Raw genomic sequence first — 16,710 nt, 5'->3', positions numbered from 1 at the left:
GGAGATACTTCTAAAGGAGGCATACCTGAAGTTACTCATTCCAGCTTGAAACCAGGCATCACTGCTACTGCTGGAGATTCAGATACTGGATCTCATTTATCCTTATTCCCCGAGGACTTTCCTCAGTTGGCTTTAAGGTCTCCTCAAGAGAATACTGTTGGTCAGCATACTGATACACTCAAGCAGCAGGCACCAGTAGATAGTAAGATAAGTGAAGAGACTCTAAAACTTTCAGCTATTAGTGAACTAGCTGACCAGAAGACTGGGATATCAACAGTACCCTCTAGTTCCTACTCACAAAGAGGGAAGCCCAGTATTTTCTACCCACAAGCCTTAACAGACAGTCATCTAACTGAAGAGGCTCTAAAAGTTTTGGCTCTTCCTGCTCCTGCTGTCCAGAAAGGTGGCATACCTACAGTCCTTCCAAGCTCCTACGCACGTGGAGAGAAGCGTAATATCTTCTACCAGCAGGCACCGCCAGACAATCATCTCACTGAAGAGACTGTAAAAGTTTCGGGTGTTCCTGGTTCTCCTGTCCAGAAGAGTGGCATACCTGCTGTCCTTCCAAGTTCTTACTCACATGGAGAGAAACATAGTATTTTCCACCCTCAGACCTTGCCAGACAGTCATCTAACTGAAGAGACTCTGAAAATTTCAGCTGTTCCTGTATCTGCTGACCAGGGGACTGAGAAGACAATAGTTCCTTCTAGTTCCTATTCACGAAGAGAGAAGCACATTATTTTCTCCCAGCAACAGTTGTCAGACGGTCATCTAACTAAACAGGTTCTGAAAGTTTCATTTGTTCCTGGGCCAGCTGATCAAAACACTGAGATACCTACATTATCTTCACATTCCTATCCACTTGAAGAGAAGCCCAGTATCTTTTACCAACAGGTCTTGCCAGATAGTCATTTAATTGAACAGACTCAGAAAATTGTGGCTCTTCCTGAACCAGCTGACCTGAACACTAGGATACCTGCAGTACCCTCTACTTCTTACTCACACAGAGAGAGGCCCCCTATTTTCTATCAACAGACATTGCCAGAAAGTCATCCAACTGAACAGGCTCTGAAATTTTCTGCTTCTGGATCCACTGAGCAGAAGACTGGGATACCAACGGTAACCTCTACTTTCCCCTCACATAGAGAGAAATCCAGTATTTTCTACAAACAGGAGTTGCCAGATAGTCATCTAATTGAACAGGCTCAGAAAGTTCCAGCTGTTCCTGGACCAGTTGACCAGGATACTGGGATACCAGTAGTGCTCTCTAGGCCCTACTCTCTTGGAAAGAAGCCCAATGTTTTCTGTCAGCAGGTATTACCAGATAGTCCTCTAACTGAAGAGCCTCTGAAAGCTTCATCTGCTCCTAGACTAGGTGACCAGAAGACTGGGATACCAGCAGTATCCTCTAGTCCCTACTCACATAGAGAGAAGCCTGGTATTTTCTACGAAAAGGTCTTACCAAGCAGTCATCAATCTGAAGAGGCTCTGAAAGTTTCAGTTGCTTCTGAACCAGCTGAAAAAAATAGTGGGTTACTATCAGAAGCTTCTAGTTTCTACTCACATAGAGAGAAGCACAATATTTTCTATGAACAGGAGTTGACAGACAGTTCTCCAACTGAACAGGCTCAGAAAGTTTCACCTGTTCCTGAACCTACTAACCAGAAGACCGAGATATCAACAATAACTTCTGCTTCTTACTCGGATATAGAAAAACCCTTAATTTTCTACACACAGAGCTTGCCAGACAATCATCTACCTGAAGAAGCTCTAAAAGTTATAGGTGTTTCTGAACCCACTGACCAGAAGACTGGAATACCAGTAGTTCCCTCTTCTTCCTCCTCACATAGAGAGAAACCCATTATTTTCTACCCTAAGGGCTTGACAGATAATTGCACTGAAGAGGCTCAGAAAGCTTCAGCCATATCCTTATCAGCTGACTGGAAGACTGGAAAATCAACAGTATCCTCTACTTCCCACTCACCTAAGGAGAAGCCCATTTTTTCCCCTCAGGCCTTGCCTGGCAGCCAGTTACTTGAAGAGGCTCTGAGAATTTCAGCTGTTTCTGGATCAGCTGACCAGAAGACTGGGTTGCCATTAGAACCTTCTAGTTCCTACCCACCTAGAGAGAAGCCCATTACTTTATACCCACAGGACTTGACAGACAGCCAGGTGTCTCAGGAGGCTCTGAAAGTTTCAGCTGTTCCTGGACCAACTGACCAGAAGACTGGGTTGACACCAAAACCTTCTAGTTCCTATTCACCACAAGAGAAGCCCATTTTTTCCCCTCAGGTTTTGCCAAGCAGTCAGTTGCTTGAAGACGCTCTGAAAGTTTTAGTTGTTCCTGGACCAGCTGACCAGAAGACTGGGTTGCCATCGGAACCTTCTAGTTCTGACTCACTTAGAGAGAAGCCCATTACTTTATACCCACAGGACTTGACAGACAGCCAGGTACCTCAAGAGGTTCTGAAAGTTTCAACTGTTCCTGAACCAACTGACCAGAAGACTGGGTTGACACCAGAACCTTCTAGATCCTACTCACCACAAGAGAAGCCCATTATTTTTCCCCCTCAGGCTTTGCCTGGCAGTCAGTTACTTGAAGAGGCTCTGAAAATTTCAGTTGTTCCTGGACCAGCTGACCAGAAGACTGGGTTGCCATCGGAACCTTCTAGTTCCTACTCAGCTAGAGAGAAACCCATTATTTTCTACCCACAGGGCTTGACAGATGGCCAGGTACCTCAGGAGGCTCTGAAAGTTTCAGCTGTTCCTGGACCAACTGACCAGAAGACTGGGTTGACACCAGAACCTTCTAGTTCCTACTCACCACAAGAGAAGCCCATTATTTTTTCCCCTCAGGCCTTGCCTGGCAGTCAGTTACTTGAAGAGGCTCTGAAAATTTCAGCTATTCCTGGACCAGCTGACCAGAAGACTGGGTTGCCATCGGAACCTTCTAGTTCCTACTCAGCTAGAGAGAAGCCCATCATTTTTTACCCACAGGGCTTGATAGATGGCCAGGTACCTCAGGAGACTCTGAAGGTTTCAGCTATTCCTGGACCAACTGACCAGAAGACTGGGTTGACACCAAAACCTTCTAGTTCCTATTCACCACAAGAGAAGCCCATTTTTTCCCCTCAGGTTTTGCCAAGCAGTCAGTTGCTTGAAGACGCTCTGAAAGTTTTAGTTGTTCCTGGACCAGCTGACCAGAAGACTGGGTTGCCATCGGAACCTTCTAGTTCCTACTCAGCTAGAGAGAAGCCCATCATTTTTTACCCACAGGGCTTGATAGATGGCCAGGTACCTCAGGAGACTCTGAAGGTTTCAGCTATTCCTGGACCAACTGACCAGAAGACTGGGTTGACACCAGAACTTTCTAGTTCCTACTCACCGTGGGAAAAGCCCATTATTTTCTACCCAGAGGGCTTGACAGACAGTCCGGTATCTCAGGAGGCTCTGAAAGTTTCAGCTACTCCTGGACCAACTGACCAAAAGATTGGGTTGCCATCAGAACCTTCCAGTTCCTACTCATACAGGGAGAAGCCCATTATTTTCTACCCGCAGGGCTTGACAGATGGCCAGGTGCCTCAGGAGGCTCTGAAAGTTTCAGCTATTCCTGGACCAGCTGACCAGAAGACTGGGTTGCCATCAGAACCTTCCAGTTCCTACTCACCGCGGGAGAAGCCCATTATTTTCTACCCAGAGGGCTTGGCAGACAGTCAGGTATCCCAGGAGGCTCTGAAAGTTTTAGTTTTTCCTGGACCAGCTGACCAGAAGACTGGGTTGCCATCAGAACCTTCCAGTTCCTACTCATATAGGGAGAAGCCCATTATTTTCTACCCCCAGGGCTTAACACAGAGTCCGGTATCTCAGGAGCCTCTGAAAGTTTCAGCAATTCCTGGACCAGCTGACCAGAAGACTGGGTTGACATCAGAACCTTCCAGTTCCTACTCATATAGAGAGAAGCCCATTATTTTCTACCCTCAGGGCTTGGCAGATAGTCAGGTACCTCAGGAGGTTCTAAAAGTTTCAGCTGTTCCTGGACCACCTGACCAGAAGACTGGGTTGCCATCAGTACCTTCCAGTTCCCACTCATATAGAGAGAAGCCCATTATTTTCTACTCACAAGGTTTGACAGACAGTCGGGTATCTCAGGACGCTCTGAAAGTTTCAGCTACTCCTGGACTAGTTGACCAGAAGATTGGGTTGCCATCAGAACCTTCTAGTTCCTACTCACCTAGAGAGAAGCCCATCGTTTTCTATCCACAGGGCTTGACAGATGTCCAGCTACTTCAGGAGGCTCTGAAAGTTTCAGCTGTTCCTGGACCAACTGACCAGAAGACTGGGTTAACAGCAGAACCTCCTAGTTCCTACTCAAACAGAGAGAAGTCTAATATTTTTTACCAGCAGGAGTTATCAGGCAGTCATCTAACTGAAGAGACTCTGAAAGTTTCAGCTGTTTCTGGAACAAGTGATCAGAAGACTGGGATACCAACGGTAACTTCAAGTTCCTACTCACTTGGAGGGAAGCCCATTATTTTCTATCAGCAGGCCTTATCGGATAGACCTCTCACTGAAGAGGCTCTGAATGTTTCACCTTCTCCTGGACCAGCTGACCAGGAGACTGGGATACCAACAGTATCTTCTGTTTCTTACTCTCATAGAGAGAAGCCCAGTATTTTGTACCAACAACCCTTGTCAGACAATCAGCTGGCTGTAGAAGCTCTGAAAATTTCAGCTGTTTCTGGACCAGGTGATCAGAAGACTAGAAAACCAACAGTTACTTCAGCTTCTTATTCACATAGAGAGAAGCCCATCATTTATCAGAAAGAGTTTCCAGATCTTACTGAAGTGTCTTTAAATGTTTTCAGGGTGCCCGGACTAGGTGACCAGAAGACTGGAATACCAGTAGTAACCTCTACTCCTTACTCACATAGAGAGAAGCCCATCATTTCTTACCAGCAGGAGTTGCCAGATCCTAATGAAGGTACTGTAAAAATTTTAGGGACTCCTGGGTCTGCTGACCAGAAGACTGGGATACGATTTGGGTCCTCTGCTTCCTATTCACATAGAGAGAGCCCCATCTTTTCTTACCAGAGGGAGTCACCAGGTGTTATTGAAGAAGCTCTGAAAGTTTCAGGTGGACCAGGTGACCAGAAGACTGGGATACATATAATTCCCTCTAGTTCCTACTCATATAGAGAGAAGGACAGTATTTTTAAACAGCAGGAGTTGCCAGCTGTTACTGAAGAAGCTTTAAAGATTTTTGCTCTTCCTGGACCTGCTGATCAGAAAACTGAGATACCAATAGGACCTTCTAGCTCTTACTCACATAAAGAGAAACTCAAGCTTTCACCTGTGACTTTACCAGATGACCAAAACACTGAGTTACTAACAGCTCCCCTTAGTTCCTACTCACAAAGAGAAAAGCCCAAAATTTCAACTGTGATTGGACCAGATAACCACACAACTCCATTACTGACAGTTTTTCATAATTCCTATTCTCAGAGAGTAAAGCCCAGTATTTTCTTTCAACAAGAACTGCCAGATAGACATTGTAGTGAGGATATTTTGAAAATTTCACCTGTCTCTGAACCAACTGATGTGAACTCTGGGATACCAATACCTCTTTCTAGTTCCTATTCCCACAGAGAGAAATCTAATATTTTCTACCCACAGGAATTGCCAGACAAACATCTAGCTGAAGATGCACTGAAGGTTTCAACAATTCCTGTACCAGCTGACCAGAAAAGTCTGTTACCAACAGTTCCTTCTAGTTCCTTTTCACACAGACAGAAACCAAATATATTCTGTCAACAGAATTTTCCAGATAGACATGTAACGCAAGATGCTCTGATGTTCTCAAGGGGTGTTGGGCAAGTTGATCAGATTACTGGGTTATCAACAGTTACCCCTGGTACTTATTCACATAGTGAGAAGCAGAAACTTGTTTCAGACCATGTTCAAATGCTGATCGATAATTTGGATTCTTCAAACTCCAGTGTTGTCTCAAACAATATGCCTTTTAGTTCTCAGACTGATGGTAGAGTTGGAATAAGTAAACCAGAATCTTCAGGTTTTGAAGATGTTGGGTCTGAGGAAATTCAAGATACAAGCAGTGGTTCCAAAACTCTTAGAGAGATTCGGACCCTTTTAATGGAGGCAGAAAATATAGCACTGAAACGATGCAATTTTTCTGCTCCCCTTGTCCCTTTCAGAGATGTTAATGATATTTCATTTATACAATCTAAGAAGGTGGTTTGCTTCAAAGAACCCCTCACAGCTGATGAGTCTAATGGTGATTTGCCTCAGAGCCTGCCATTTACGGAGGAAAGCCCAAGCAACAAGTGCATACAGAAGGATATTAGCACACAGGCAAATCTGAAATGCCAGAGCGGCATTGAGAATTGGGAGTTCATTAGTTCAGCTACAGTTAGAAGTCCTGTACAGGAAGCAGAAAGCAAATCCAGAGTAGACAGAAAGACAGTAGATGAAACCCTTCAGCAATATAGAGCAGCCAAATCTGTAATGAGATCTGAGCCTGAAGGGTATAGTGGAACCATTGGGAATAAAATTGTTATACCTATGATGACTATCATTAAAAGTGATTCAAGTAGTGATGCCAGCTCCTGCTCGTGGGACAGTAATTCATTGGAGTCAGTTTCTGATGTTCTTCTAAACTTCTTTCCATATGCTTCACCCAAGACAAGCTTGACAGATAGTAGAGAGGAAGAAGGTATGCTGGAGAGTGATGATGCTGGTGGTAGCAGTGTAGATTCACTGGCTGCACATGTCAGAAACCTTCTGAAATGTGAATCGTCATTGAATCATGCTAAACAAATACTCAGAAATGCAGAAGAAGAGGAATGTCGAGTACGAGCACGAGGTAGGAACTGATAATTTGTTATAAAGGGAGGTCAAGCTTATAAACATTATACTTTATTTAAAGTTAAGTATTTGTGGAGTCTGAATTTATGTTCTTGTAGGATTGTTAGAATGATTACATTTTTCACCGTAATCCAGAGTAAGTCCATTTAACCAATAGTGTAACTAAGTCACAGTATTAATAGTGCTAGTTTGAGTTTAGGGTCTTAGGTAGTTTCTAAAGCCTGAAGGAGAGTAAGAAGATAGCTTGGGTTTTCAGACCTGAAGTTCTTCTGGTTCCTTAATTCTCCTATTACAGTATTCTATTTTGGAGGGAGAAAAAAAAAAATGAAAACAATTTGCTCTAAATCAAACTGTATCATAAAACTATATATACATTTCTCCTTTTCTAATAAAATTCTTAGAGCATATTTTAGACATTAGAAAAAACAAGTATTTCACACTAAAACTTGGGTTGGAGCTTTTAAAGAGGATATTTACCAATCCCATTAGTCTCTAATAGTAGAATGCCATTAAAAAGGTTTTTTTAAGACAATATAAGGAATGTACTTAGCAACTTACAACTAACAGTTCAGGCCTCCCTGATTTGTTTATAAGTTTTCCCTTGAGATAAACTACCTACGCTGTTCCTTTTATCACTTACGTATATTCTGACTCCAGAAAACTTAAGTATCAGCTCTCATGGAAGCAACAGTAATTGTAGCAGGACCTAATAGGGCAGGGAAAGGGACCATCCTGATTGGAAGGAAGATTAAGATAAAAATAATTGAAAATCGTGGTTAAAGTGGCTTCTTTGGAGAAATATCTGTAGAATGTGGTTTTTAAAAATCACAGTTTTCAGTGAAATGATTGCTCTTAAGACCTTATAATAGTTGTCATATAATTGAGAACACATTTTGCTAAGTATTGTGGTAGCATTTAGCTGGATATATTGATGGTTTTCTGTGCTCTTGTAATTACTGAAAATTACCATTTTTGCATTGCATTATCTCAAGTGTTTTTATATTTTCTTTTCAGCCTGGAATCTGAAATTTAATTTGGCTCGTGAATGTGGCTACTCCATTTCAGAATTAAATGAAGATGACAGGAGAAAAGTAGAAGAGATCAAAGCAAAGTTGTTTGCTCATGAGAGAACAACTGACTTGTCCAAGGTATAATAGAAATCTAGAAATGAAGAGAGAAAATGTGAAAGAAAGGGCAGTACAGAGTTGATATCTCTTAACTTGGGCATTGATGACATGGGCTGAGTCATTAATAGTCTTTGGATAAAGTGTTAAAAGTCTTATTTTTTCAAAATTAATATTTAAGTATTAGGTTCAGTAGTTTTTGATTACTTCCAAACTCATCTATTGAAAAAAAAATTATCTCCTTAGGAAAATAAGAATAAGAATAAATTTGTCATTTGTATTTTCTCATGAAGGTGATAACTTGGGGTACAGATGAAGTCCAGCCATATTCAGATATATATTATCTACTTAAGAACATAGAATTACCAAATACCATTGAAGTCCTTTGTGTCTTCATCCCAACATGTACTGATTTTCTCTTGCTGTTCAGTATAGTTTTAATTTCTTTAATAGATGGAATCACATGGTATATATATTCTGAGAATTCTGAGAATTACATTTTTACATTTATATTTTTCACACAGACTTGGGTTTTTGAGATTCCTCTGTGTCAATGTGTGTAGTTTTAGTTTATTCCTTTTTAGTATTATAAGTATTCTAGTGTAAGACTATATCATAGTTTGTCTGTTCTCTTGTGGATACGGCATTTGGTCTGCTTTCATGAATAGTAATGGGGTACAGTAATACCTGTCTTATAGGGTTTTGATATGGGTTATATGAGATAATGGTTAGTGGAATATATGGTATCTAGTTCTCAATAGTTGGCAATTATTATCATTACTATTAATACTATAAAATTGATAATGCATAGACTTTATGCCTAATTCATAGTTTTTTAGAAGATTTTTTTGTCAGTGATACAGCATAATTATTTGGCTTATCTCTTGGAAAAGTTTTTTTTTTTTTTAAAGATTTTATTTATTTATTTGCAGAGATCACAAGTAGGCAGAGAGGCAGGCAGAGAGAGAGGGGGAAGCAGGCTCCCTGCTGAGCAGAGAGCCCCATGCGGGGCTCGATTCCAGGACCCTGAGACCATGACCTGAGCCAAAGGCAGAGGCTTGACCCACTGAGCCACCCAGGTGCCCCGGAAAAGTTTTTTAAAAGTATAAATTAGATTGAATTTTAGATTTATATATATATTTGAAATCATCACCATCATCCCATTTCCAGAAACTCTTTGCATCTTACAAGAGTGAAACTTTGTACTTGTTAAATAATTTCTCTCCATTCTACCCTCCTGCCAGCCCCTGGCAAGCACCATTCTGTCTTTATGATTTTTTTAAAGATTTATTTATTTATTTGACACAGAGAGAGAGCAAGCACAAATAGGGGGAGCAGCAGAAGGAGAAGGAGAAGCAGGCTCCCCACCGAGCAGGGACCCCACTGTGGGATTTGATCCCAGGACTCTGGGGTCATGACCTTTGCTGAAGATAGATGTTCATCTGACTGAGCCACCCAGGCACCCCTATGATTTTTTTTTTTAAGATTTTTTAAAAAATGTATTTATTTTAGAGAGAGAGCACGAGTGGGGTGAGGGGCAGGAGGAGGAGCAGACTCCCTGCTGAACAGGGAGCCCGACTTGGTGCTCCATCCTGGGACTCTGGGACCGTGACCTGAGCTGAAGGCAAACACTTAACAGACTGAGCCACCCAGGCACCCTTGATTTTAATTAAGTACCTCATATAAGTAGAATCATAACAGTATTTGCTTTTTGTGATGAGTGTATGTCATTTAGCATAATGTCTTCAAGTTCATCCATGTTGTACCTTATGTCAGAATTTCCTTAAGGTGGGTCTCTTAGAGGTAGTATATAGTTGAATAATGGTTTTTTTTTAGCGATTCTGCCAATCCCTGATGTTTTGATTGAGTTTGATCCATTTAAAGTAATTACTGAGAAGGTATGACCTATGTCATTTTGCTATTTGTTTTTTTTTTTTTTTAAAGATTTTATTTATTTATTTGACAGAGAGAGAGGTCACAAGTAGGCAGAGAGGCAGGCAGAGAGAGAGGAGGAAGCAGGCTCCCCGCAGAGCAGAGAGCCCGATGTGGGGCTCAATCCCAGGACCCCGAGATCATGACCTGAGCCGAAGGCAGCGGCTTAATCCACTGAGCCACCCAGGCGCCCCTGCTATTTGTTTTCTATGTCAAGGAGCTGATTTTTATGTTCAGGTACAACTCCAAACCACAAGTTTATTTAACTTACTGCCCTTTAGTCCACAGAAGTGCAGAGGACAACAAATTACATTTTGTAGGCTCCTAAAGACACCCTGTTACATTGCTTGTTGGCATTAACTACTCAGATCATTTTGATTCCTCCCAAACTGATAACAAAATTCACTTTGTATGTGTAGATTTACTGTCTGTTCTTAGCAGGATACTCCCTCCTTTCTTTTCCCTTTTCTGTTTGGTAACCTCTGAAGACAGGAAGAGTTTGAAGTCAGGAATTTATATCATCTTGGTGTATGGATCAGTATCTCTTAAGTTTACAAAGAAAATCATAAAACAAACCTAAGAGTAAAAATAAAACAAGCCAAACTAAGAAAGTAGTAAGAAAGAAATTATAAAATCAAATGTATCAACTAATGTACTAGAAAACAGGAAAATAATAGAATTGAACATTACCACTTAGAGTTCAGTCTTAGAAATAGTCCACATCAATAAGCAGTCTCTAACTAGAAGATTACAAGAAAATAATTTGATGTTATAAATTAAGAGGAGTATGCTAATCATACCATTGAGAAGTTTTAAAGTCATAAGAAAATATTATACCTCTTTTTAAAATTAGATTTAAAATTCTCATGAATTGGCTGATTTTCTAGGAAGATGTCTATAAATCTTAAATAGATTAGATGTGAACAAGATAGAAAAGTCCTTGTCTCTCAGATTTATCTTCCAAGAAAAGTAGCTGACTTGTTAGAAAATGGTATGGAGTATTTCCTAGGTGTGATATTGGCAGTGTGGTTTTATGACAGGTGAGTGTCCCTATTCTTAGCAGATGTGGTGGTGAACTATTTAGGATTGAAGTGTCATTTACCAGTGTTTGTATAGAACTGATAGGGAAAAATGTTCAGTTGTTGAATCATGGCAGAAGGAATTCCAGTGTTTATTTTAATACTGTATCAACTTTTTAAAAAAAGCCTTCATTTTTTAGAGCTGTTTAAAGTTCACAACAAGGGGTGCCTGGATGGCTCAGTTGGTTAAGCATCTGCCTTCGGCTCAGATCATGATCCCGGGGCCTGGAATCAGGCCCCACATCGAGCTCCTTGCTCATAGGGGAACCTGCTTCCCTGCTTCTCTCTCTGCCTTTTCTGCTGCTCCCCCCGCTTGTGCTTTCTTTCTTGCTCTCTGTGTCAAATAAATAAATAAATAAATAAAGTCTTTTAAAAAAAATAAAGTTGCCAACAGAACTGAGAAGAAGATACGGAGATTTTCCATAGACCCCCTGCCCTACACATGCACTTCCACTGACATTGTCAGCATCCCTCCCCAGAGTAGTATGGTTGCTACAATTGATGAACCTACATTGATACATCGTAATAACCCAAAGTCCTTGGTTTACATTAGGGATCGCTCCTGGTGTTACATAGTTTATGGGTTTGGACAAATGTGTAATGACATGTATCCATCACTATATCATACAGAGTATTTTTACCACCCTAATTCTGCCCCTTCCCCCTTGCGCTGCAACTGCTGATCTTTCTGCTTTCTCTATACTTTTAATATGTCATATAGTTGGACTAAAACAGAATTTAGCCTTTTCTATTGGACTCTCTGGATTATTAATATGCATTTAAGTTTCCTCCATGACTTTCCATGGCTTGCTAGCTAAAATTGCTAAATTGCTAAAATTTCTTTTTAGCACTGAGTAATATTCCATTGTCTTAGTGTGCCACAGAGTTTATTTCATCTACTGAGGAATATCTTGGTGGCTTCCAAGTTTTGGCAGTTATGAATAAAGCTGCTATAAACATCTTTGTGCAGTTCTTTCGTGTGGAAATCAGACATTTTAGCTCCTTTGGTTAATTATCAGGGAGTGCAAATGCTAGATTATATGGCAAGAGTCTTATGTTTAGTTTTGTAAGAAACTACCAAGCTGTTTATAACTTTGTATGTCAGCTATCCTTCAGTTAAACACACACACACACACACACACACACACACACACACCCACCCACACCCTTAAATGGGGGAGAGAAAGAAAGAAACCAAAATTGCCTTACAAAGTGGCTGTATCAATTTTTATTTCTACCCACAGTTATTCGGAGTTCCTGTTGCCAGCATTTGGTATTGTCAGTGTTTTGGATTTGGGCCATTGTTGTAGGTGTGGAGTGAATCTTGTTTTGTTTTCTTTTTTAAATTTTTAATTTATAGATTTTATTTACTTAGTTATTTGAGAGAGAGAGTGCATAAGCAGGGGGAGGGAGAAGAACAAAGAGACTTGTACTGTGTGTGGAGCCTGAGGTGGGGCTTATCTCATGACCCTGAGATCATACCTGAGCCAAAACCAAGAGTAGGATGCTCAACTGACTGAGCCACCCAGGTGGTTAGGGTGGTTAGGTTTCATTTCCCTGATGACATATGATGTGGAACATCCTTTCATATGCTTCTTTTCCAGATGTATGTCTTCTTTTGTGAATTATCTGTTAATGTCTTTGGCCCATTTCTAACTTGGGTTGATTTCTTATTGATTCTTTAGAGTCCTTTGTATATCTTAGATAATGTTCTTTATCAGACGTGTCTTTTGCAAATATTTTCTTCCAATATGTGGCTTGTCTTTTCATTCTTGACATTGTATGTCGCAGAACAGAAGTTTTTAGTTATAGTGAGTTTCTTATCAATTACTCTTTCAAGGATTGTACCTTTGATGTTATATTTAAAAAGTAATCACTGTATCCAATGTCATTGAGTTTTTCTCCTTTGTTATATTCTAGGCTTTGCATTTTACTTCTAGGTCTATGATCCATTTTGAGTTAATTTTTGTGAGGAGTTTTATTTTTTTATTTATTTTTTTTTTTAAAGATTTTTTGTTTATTTATTTGACAGACAGAGATCACAAGTAGGCAGAGAGGCAGGCAGAGAGAGAGAGGAGGACGCAGGCTGTCTGCAGAGCAGAGAGCCCGATGCGGGGCTCGATCCCAGAACCCCGGGATCATGACCTGAGCCGAAGGCAGAGGCCTTAGCCCACTGAGCCACCCAGACGCCCCTAATCAGTGTCTAGATTCACTTTTTTGCCTGTGAATGCTCAGTTCCAACATCATCTGTGGAAAAGACCATCTTTGCTCCATGCCTTTGTCGCTTTGTCAAAGATCAGTAGACTAAATTTACATGGATCAGTTTCTGGGTTTTGTTCTGTTCTTTGATCTGTCTATGCTTTGACCAGTACCACACTGTCTTAATTACTCTAGCTTAATTTTAAGTCTTTTAGTGTCAGGCCTCCAACTTCGTTCTTCTTTAGTATAATGTTGGGTATTCTGAGTTTTAACTTTCCCAGATAAACTTTGGAAGCAGTATGTCAGTATCCACAAAATAACTTGCTGGGATTATGATTAGCATTGCAATGATCTATATAGGTCAAGTTGGGAGGTCTTGACAATATTGAGTCTTTCTATCCCTAAACATGGTGTATCTCCATTTATTATTCTTTGACTTCATTTATCAGGATTTTATAGTTTTCTTCTTAGAGAGCTTGTAGGATATTTTGTTAGGTTTAATGTAAGCACTCCATTTTGGGGAATGCTAGTATAAATGGTATTATGTTTTTTATTTTGAGCTCCAGTTATTCATTGCTGGTATATAGGAAAGCAGTTGACTTTTGTATATTAACCTGTGTCCTGCCTTTTGCTATAATCACTCATTAGTTCCAGGAGTTTGTTGATTCTTGTAGATTTTCTACATAGATGATCAGATCATCTACAAACAAAGACAGTTTTATTTCTTCCTTCTCAATCTGTATACCTTTTATTTCCTTTAGTTGTTTTATGGTATTAGCTAGGAATTCCATTTTGACGTTGGAAAGGAGTGGTGAGATGGGCTATCGTTAACTTGTTCCTGGTCTTTGTGGGAAAGCTTCTAGTTCTTACTATAAAGTAAGAGGTTAGCTGTAGGTTTTCTGCCAATACTCTTTATCATGTTGAGGAAGTTTCTTTCTATTCTTCATTTACTGATAGTTTTTATCACAAATACGTGTTGGATTTTGTCAAATTCTTTTTCTACATCTATTGATACAAGGGTCATTTTTCTTTTTTTAGCCTTTTGATGTGATCATATTAATTGATTTTTGAATGATAAGTCCCACTTGGTCATAGTGTATAATTATTTTTATACTTTTTTGTACTTGATTTGGTAATATTTTATTGAGGATTTTTGCATCTATATTCATGAGAGATGTTGGTCTCTGGTTTTTTTTCCCCCCTTGTAAAATCAAATAAACTAGGAAGTGTTTCTTCTGCTTCTGTCCTCTGAAAGAGATTGTAAGAATTGGTGTAATTTTTTCTTTAAATGTTTGGTAGAATTCACCACCGAATCCAGCTGGGCCTAGCATTTTCTCTTTCGAAAGATTATTGATTCAGTTTCTTTAATAAACAGATGCCTATTCAGAATGTCTTCCTTTAGGGTGCCTGGATGGCTCAGTTGGTAAGCATCTGCCTTCAGCTCAGGTTGTGATCCCATGGTCCTGGGAATTGAGCCTGCATTGGGCTCCCCTGCTCAGCGGGAAGCCTGCTTCTCCCTCTCTGACTCCCCCTGCTTATATTCCCTCTCTCACTGTCTCTTTCTGTCTGTATCAAATAAATAAATAAAATCTTTAAAAAAAAAAAAAAAAAAGGAATGTCTTCCTCTTTGTGTGACTTTTGGCATATTTTTTATTTCCAGAAATTAGTCCATTCCATCTAGGTTATCAAATTTGTGGGCATATGGTTGTTCATACTATTTCTTCATTATCCTTTTAATGTCCATGGGGTTTATAGTGATGTCACCTCTTTCCTTTTTGATATTAGTAATTTGTGTCTTTTTTTTTTTTTTTCTTTCTGGCTAGAGACTTAATGATTTTATTGGTCTTTAAAAGAAATAGTTTTTTTGTTTTGATCATTTTTCTCTTTTTTTCTATTTGCAATTTCATTGATTTCTGTTCTAAATCTTATACTTTTTTTCTGTTTGCTTTCGACTTAATTTGCTGTTCTTTTTCTAGTTGTCTAGTGTAGAAACTTGGGTTACTGATTTTAGTTATTTCTTCTTTTCTAATATATAATTTAATGCTAAAAATTCCCTTCTATGCCATGCATTCCCTGCATCCCACAAGTTTTCATAAGTTGGGTTTTCATTTCATTTCATTTAATATTAGGTTAATATGCTTTAAAATTTATTTTGAGATTTATTCTCTGATTCATGCTTTATTTAGAAGTATATTGGTTAATCACGTATTTAGGGATTTTCTTGTTATCATTCTTGCTTTGATTTCTAATTTAATTCCATTGTGGTCTAAAAGCAGGCATGTGATTTTTATTCTTTTAAATTTGTTAAGGTGTTTTGATGGCTCAGGATGTGACCTGTGTTAGTGAATGTTCCATGTAAGCTTAAGAAATTGTGTATTCTATTGTTTGTGGCTGAAGTAGTCTATAGATATCTATTATATCCAGTTGATTTATGGTATTGTTGAGCTATGTCCTTACTGATTCACTACCTGATAGATCTGTTCATTCTGATGAGGATGTTGAAGTCTCCATCGATAATAATAGATTCATCTATTTCTTCTTATAATTAAATCAGTTTTTGCTTCATGTAGTTTAACACTCTTTTGTTAGGCACATATACATTATGGATTGTTATGTAGAGAATTGACCCCTTTGTCATTATGTAATGGTCTTCTTTATCCCTGATGACTTTCTTTGCTTTGAAGTCTGTTCTGTTTGAAATTAGTAAAGTATTTCTACATCCTTTTGGTTAGTTTTAGAATGGTATATTTTTCTTCATCTGCTTACCTTTTTTTTTTTTTTTTAAGATTTTATTTATTTGACAGACAGTGAGAGAGAGCGAGCGAGCACAGGCAGGGGGAGCGAGAGGGAGAAGCAGACTCCCCCACGGAGCAGAGAGCCCAATCCCAGGACCCTGGGATCATGATCTGAGCCGAATGCAGACACTTAACTGACTGACCCACTCAGGCGCCCCATCCGTTTACTTTTAATCTATACATGTCTTTATACTTAAAGTGGCTGTCTTGGGAGTCCTGGGTGGCTCAGTCAGTTAAGCATCTACCTTTAGCTCTGGTCATGATCCCAGAGTCCTATGATCTAGTCACGCATTGGGCTTCTAGCTTGGCAGAGAGCCTGCTTCTCCCTCTGTCTGCTGTTCCCCTGCTTATGTTCTCCATCTCTCTCTTTCTCTCTGATAAATAAAATCTTAAAAAAAAATAAATAAAATGGCTTCCTTGGGGCACCTAGGTGGCTCAATCAGTTAAGTGTCCAACTCTTAATATTGGCTTAGATCATGATATCAGGGTTGTGAGATTGAGCGCCACATGGGACTCTGTGCTGGGTGTGGAGCCTGCTTAAGATTCTCTCTCCTGGGGCGCCTGGGTGGCTCAGTGGATTAAGCCGCTGCCTTCGGCTCAGGTCATGATCTCAGGGTCCTGGGATCAAGCCCCGCATCGCATCGGGCTCTCTGCCCCGCAGGGAGCCTGCTTCCTCCTCTCTCTCTGCCTGCCTCTCTG

At 39.9% G+C, this 16,710-nt stretch overlaps 1 protein-coding gene across 2 annotated transcripts in view; it reads left to right on the top strand.

Annotated features, from left to right (window-relative positions):
• The window catches only part of ALMS1 (ALMS1 centrosome and basal body associated protein), a 195,129-nt gene that overhangs the window by 46,953 nt on the left and 131,466 nt on the right, over positions 1 to 16,710 (top strand). For both annotated transcript variants that reach the window (XM_045979270.1, XM_045979269.1), the window contains exons 9-10: positions 2 to 6,880; positions 7,897 to 8,030. In XM_045979270.1, the coding sequence (XP_045835226.1) occupies positions 2 to 6,880; positions 7,897 to 8,030 (7,013 nt within the window). The remainder of the gene's footprint in view (position 1; positions 6,881 to 7,896; positions 8,031 to 16,710) is intronic.

This window comes from Meles meles, chromosome 15 (genome assembly GCF_922984935.1).
Source record: "Meles meles chromosome 15, mMelMel3.1 paternal haplotype, whole genome shotgun sequence".
In the NCBI taxonomy this organism is placed as follows: domain Eukaryota; kingdom Metazoa; phylum Chordata; class Mammalia; order Carnivora; family Mustelidae; genus Meles; species Meles meles.
Note: the sequence above shows the minus strand (reverse complement) of the source record. Positions and strands in the feature narration are given on the sequence as shown.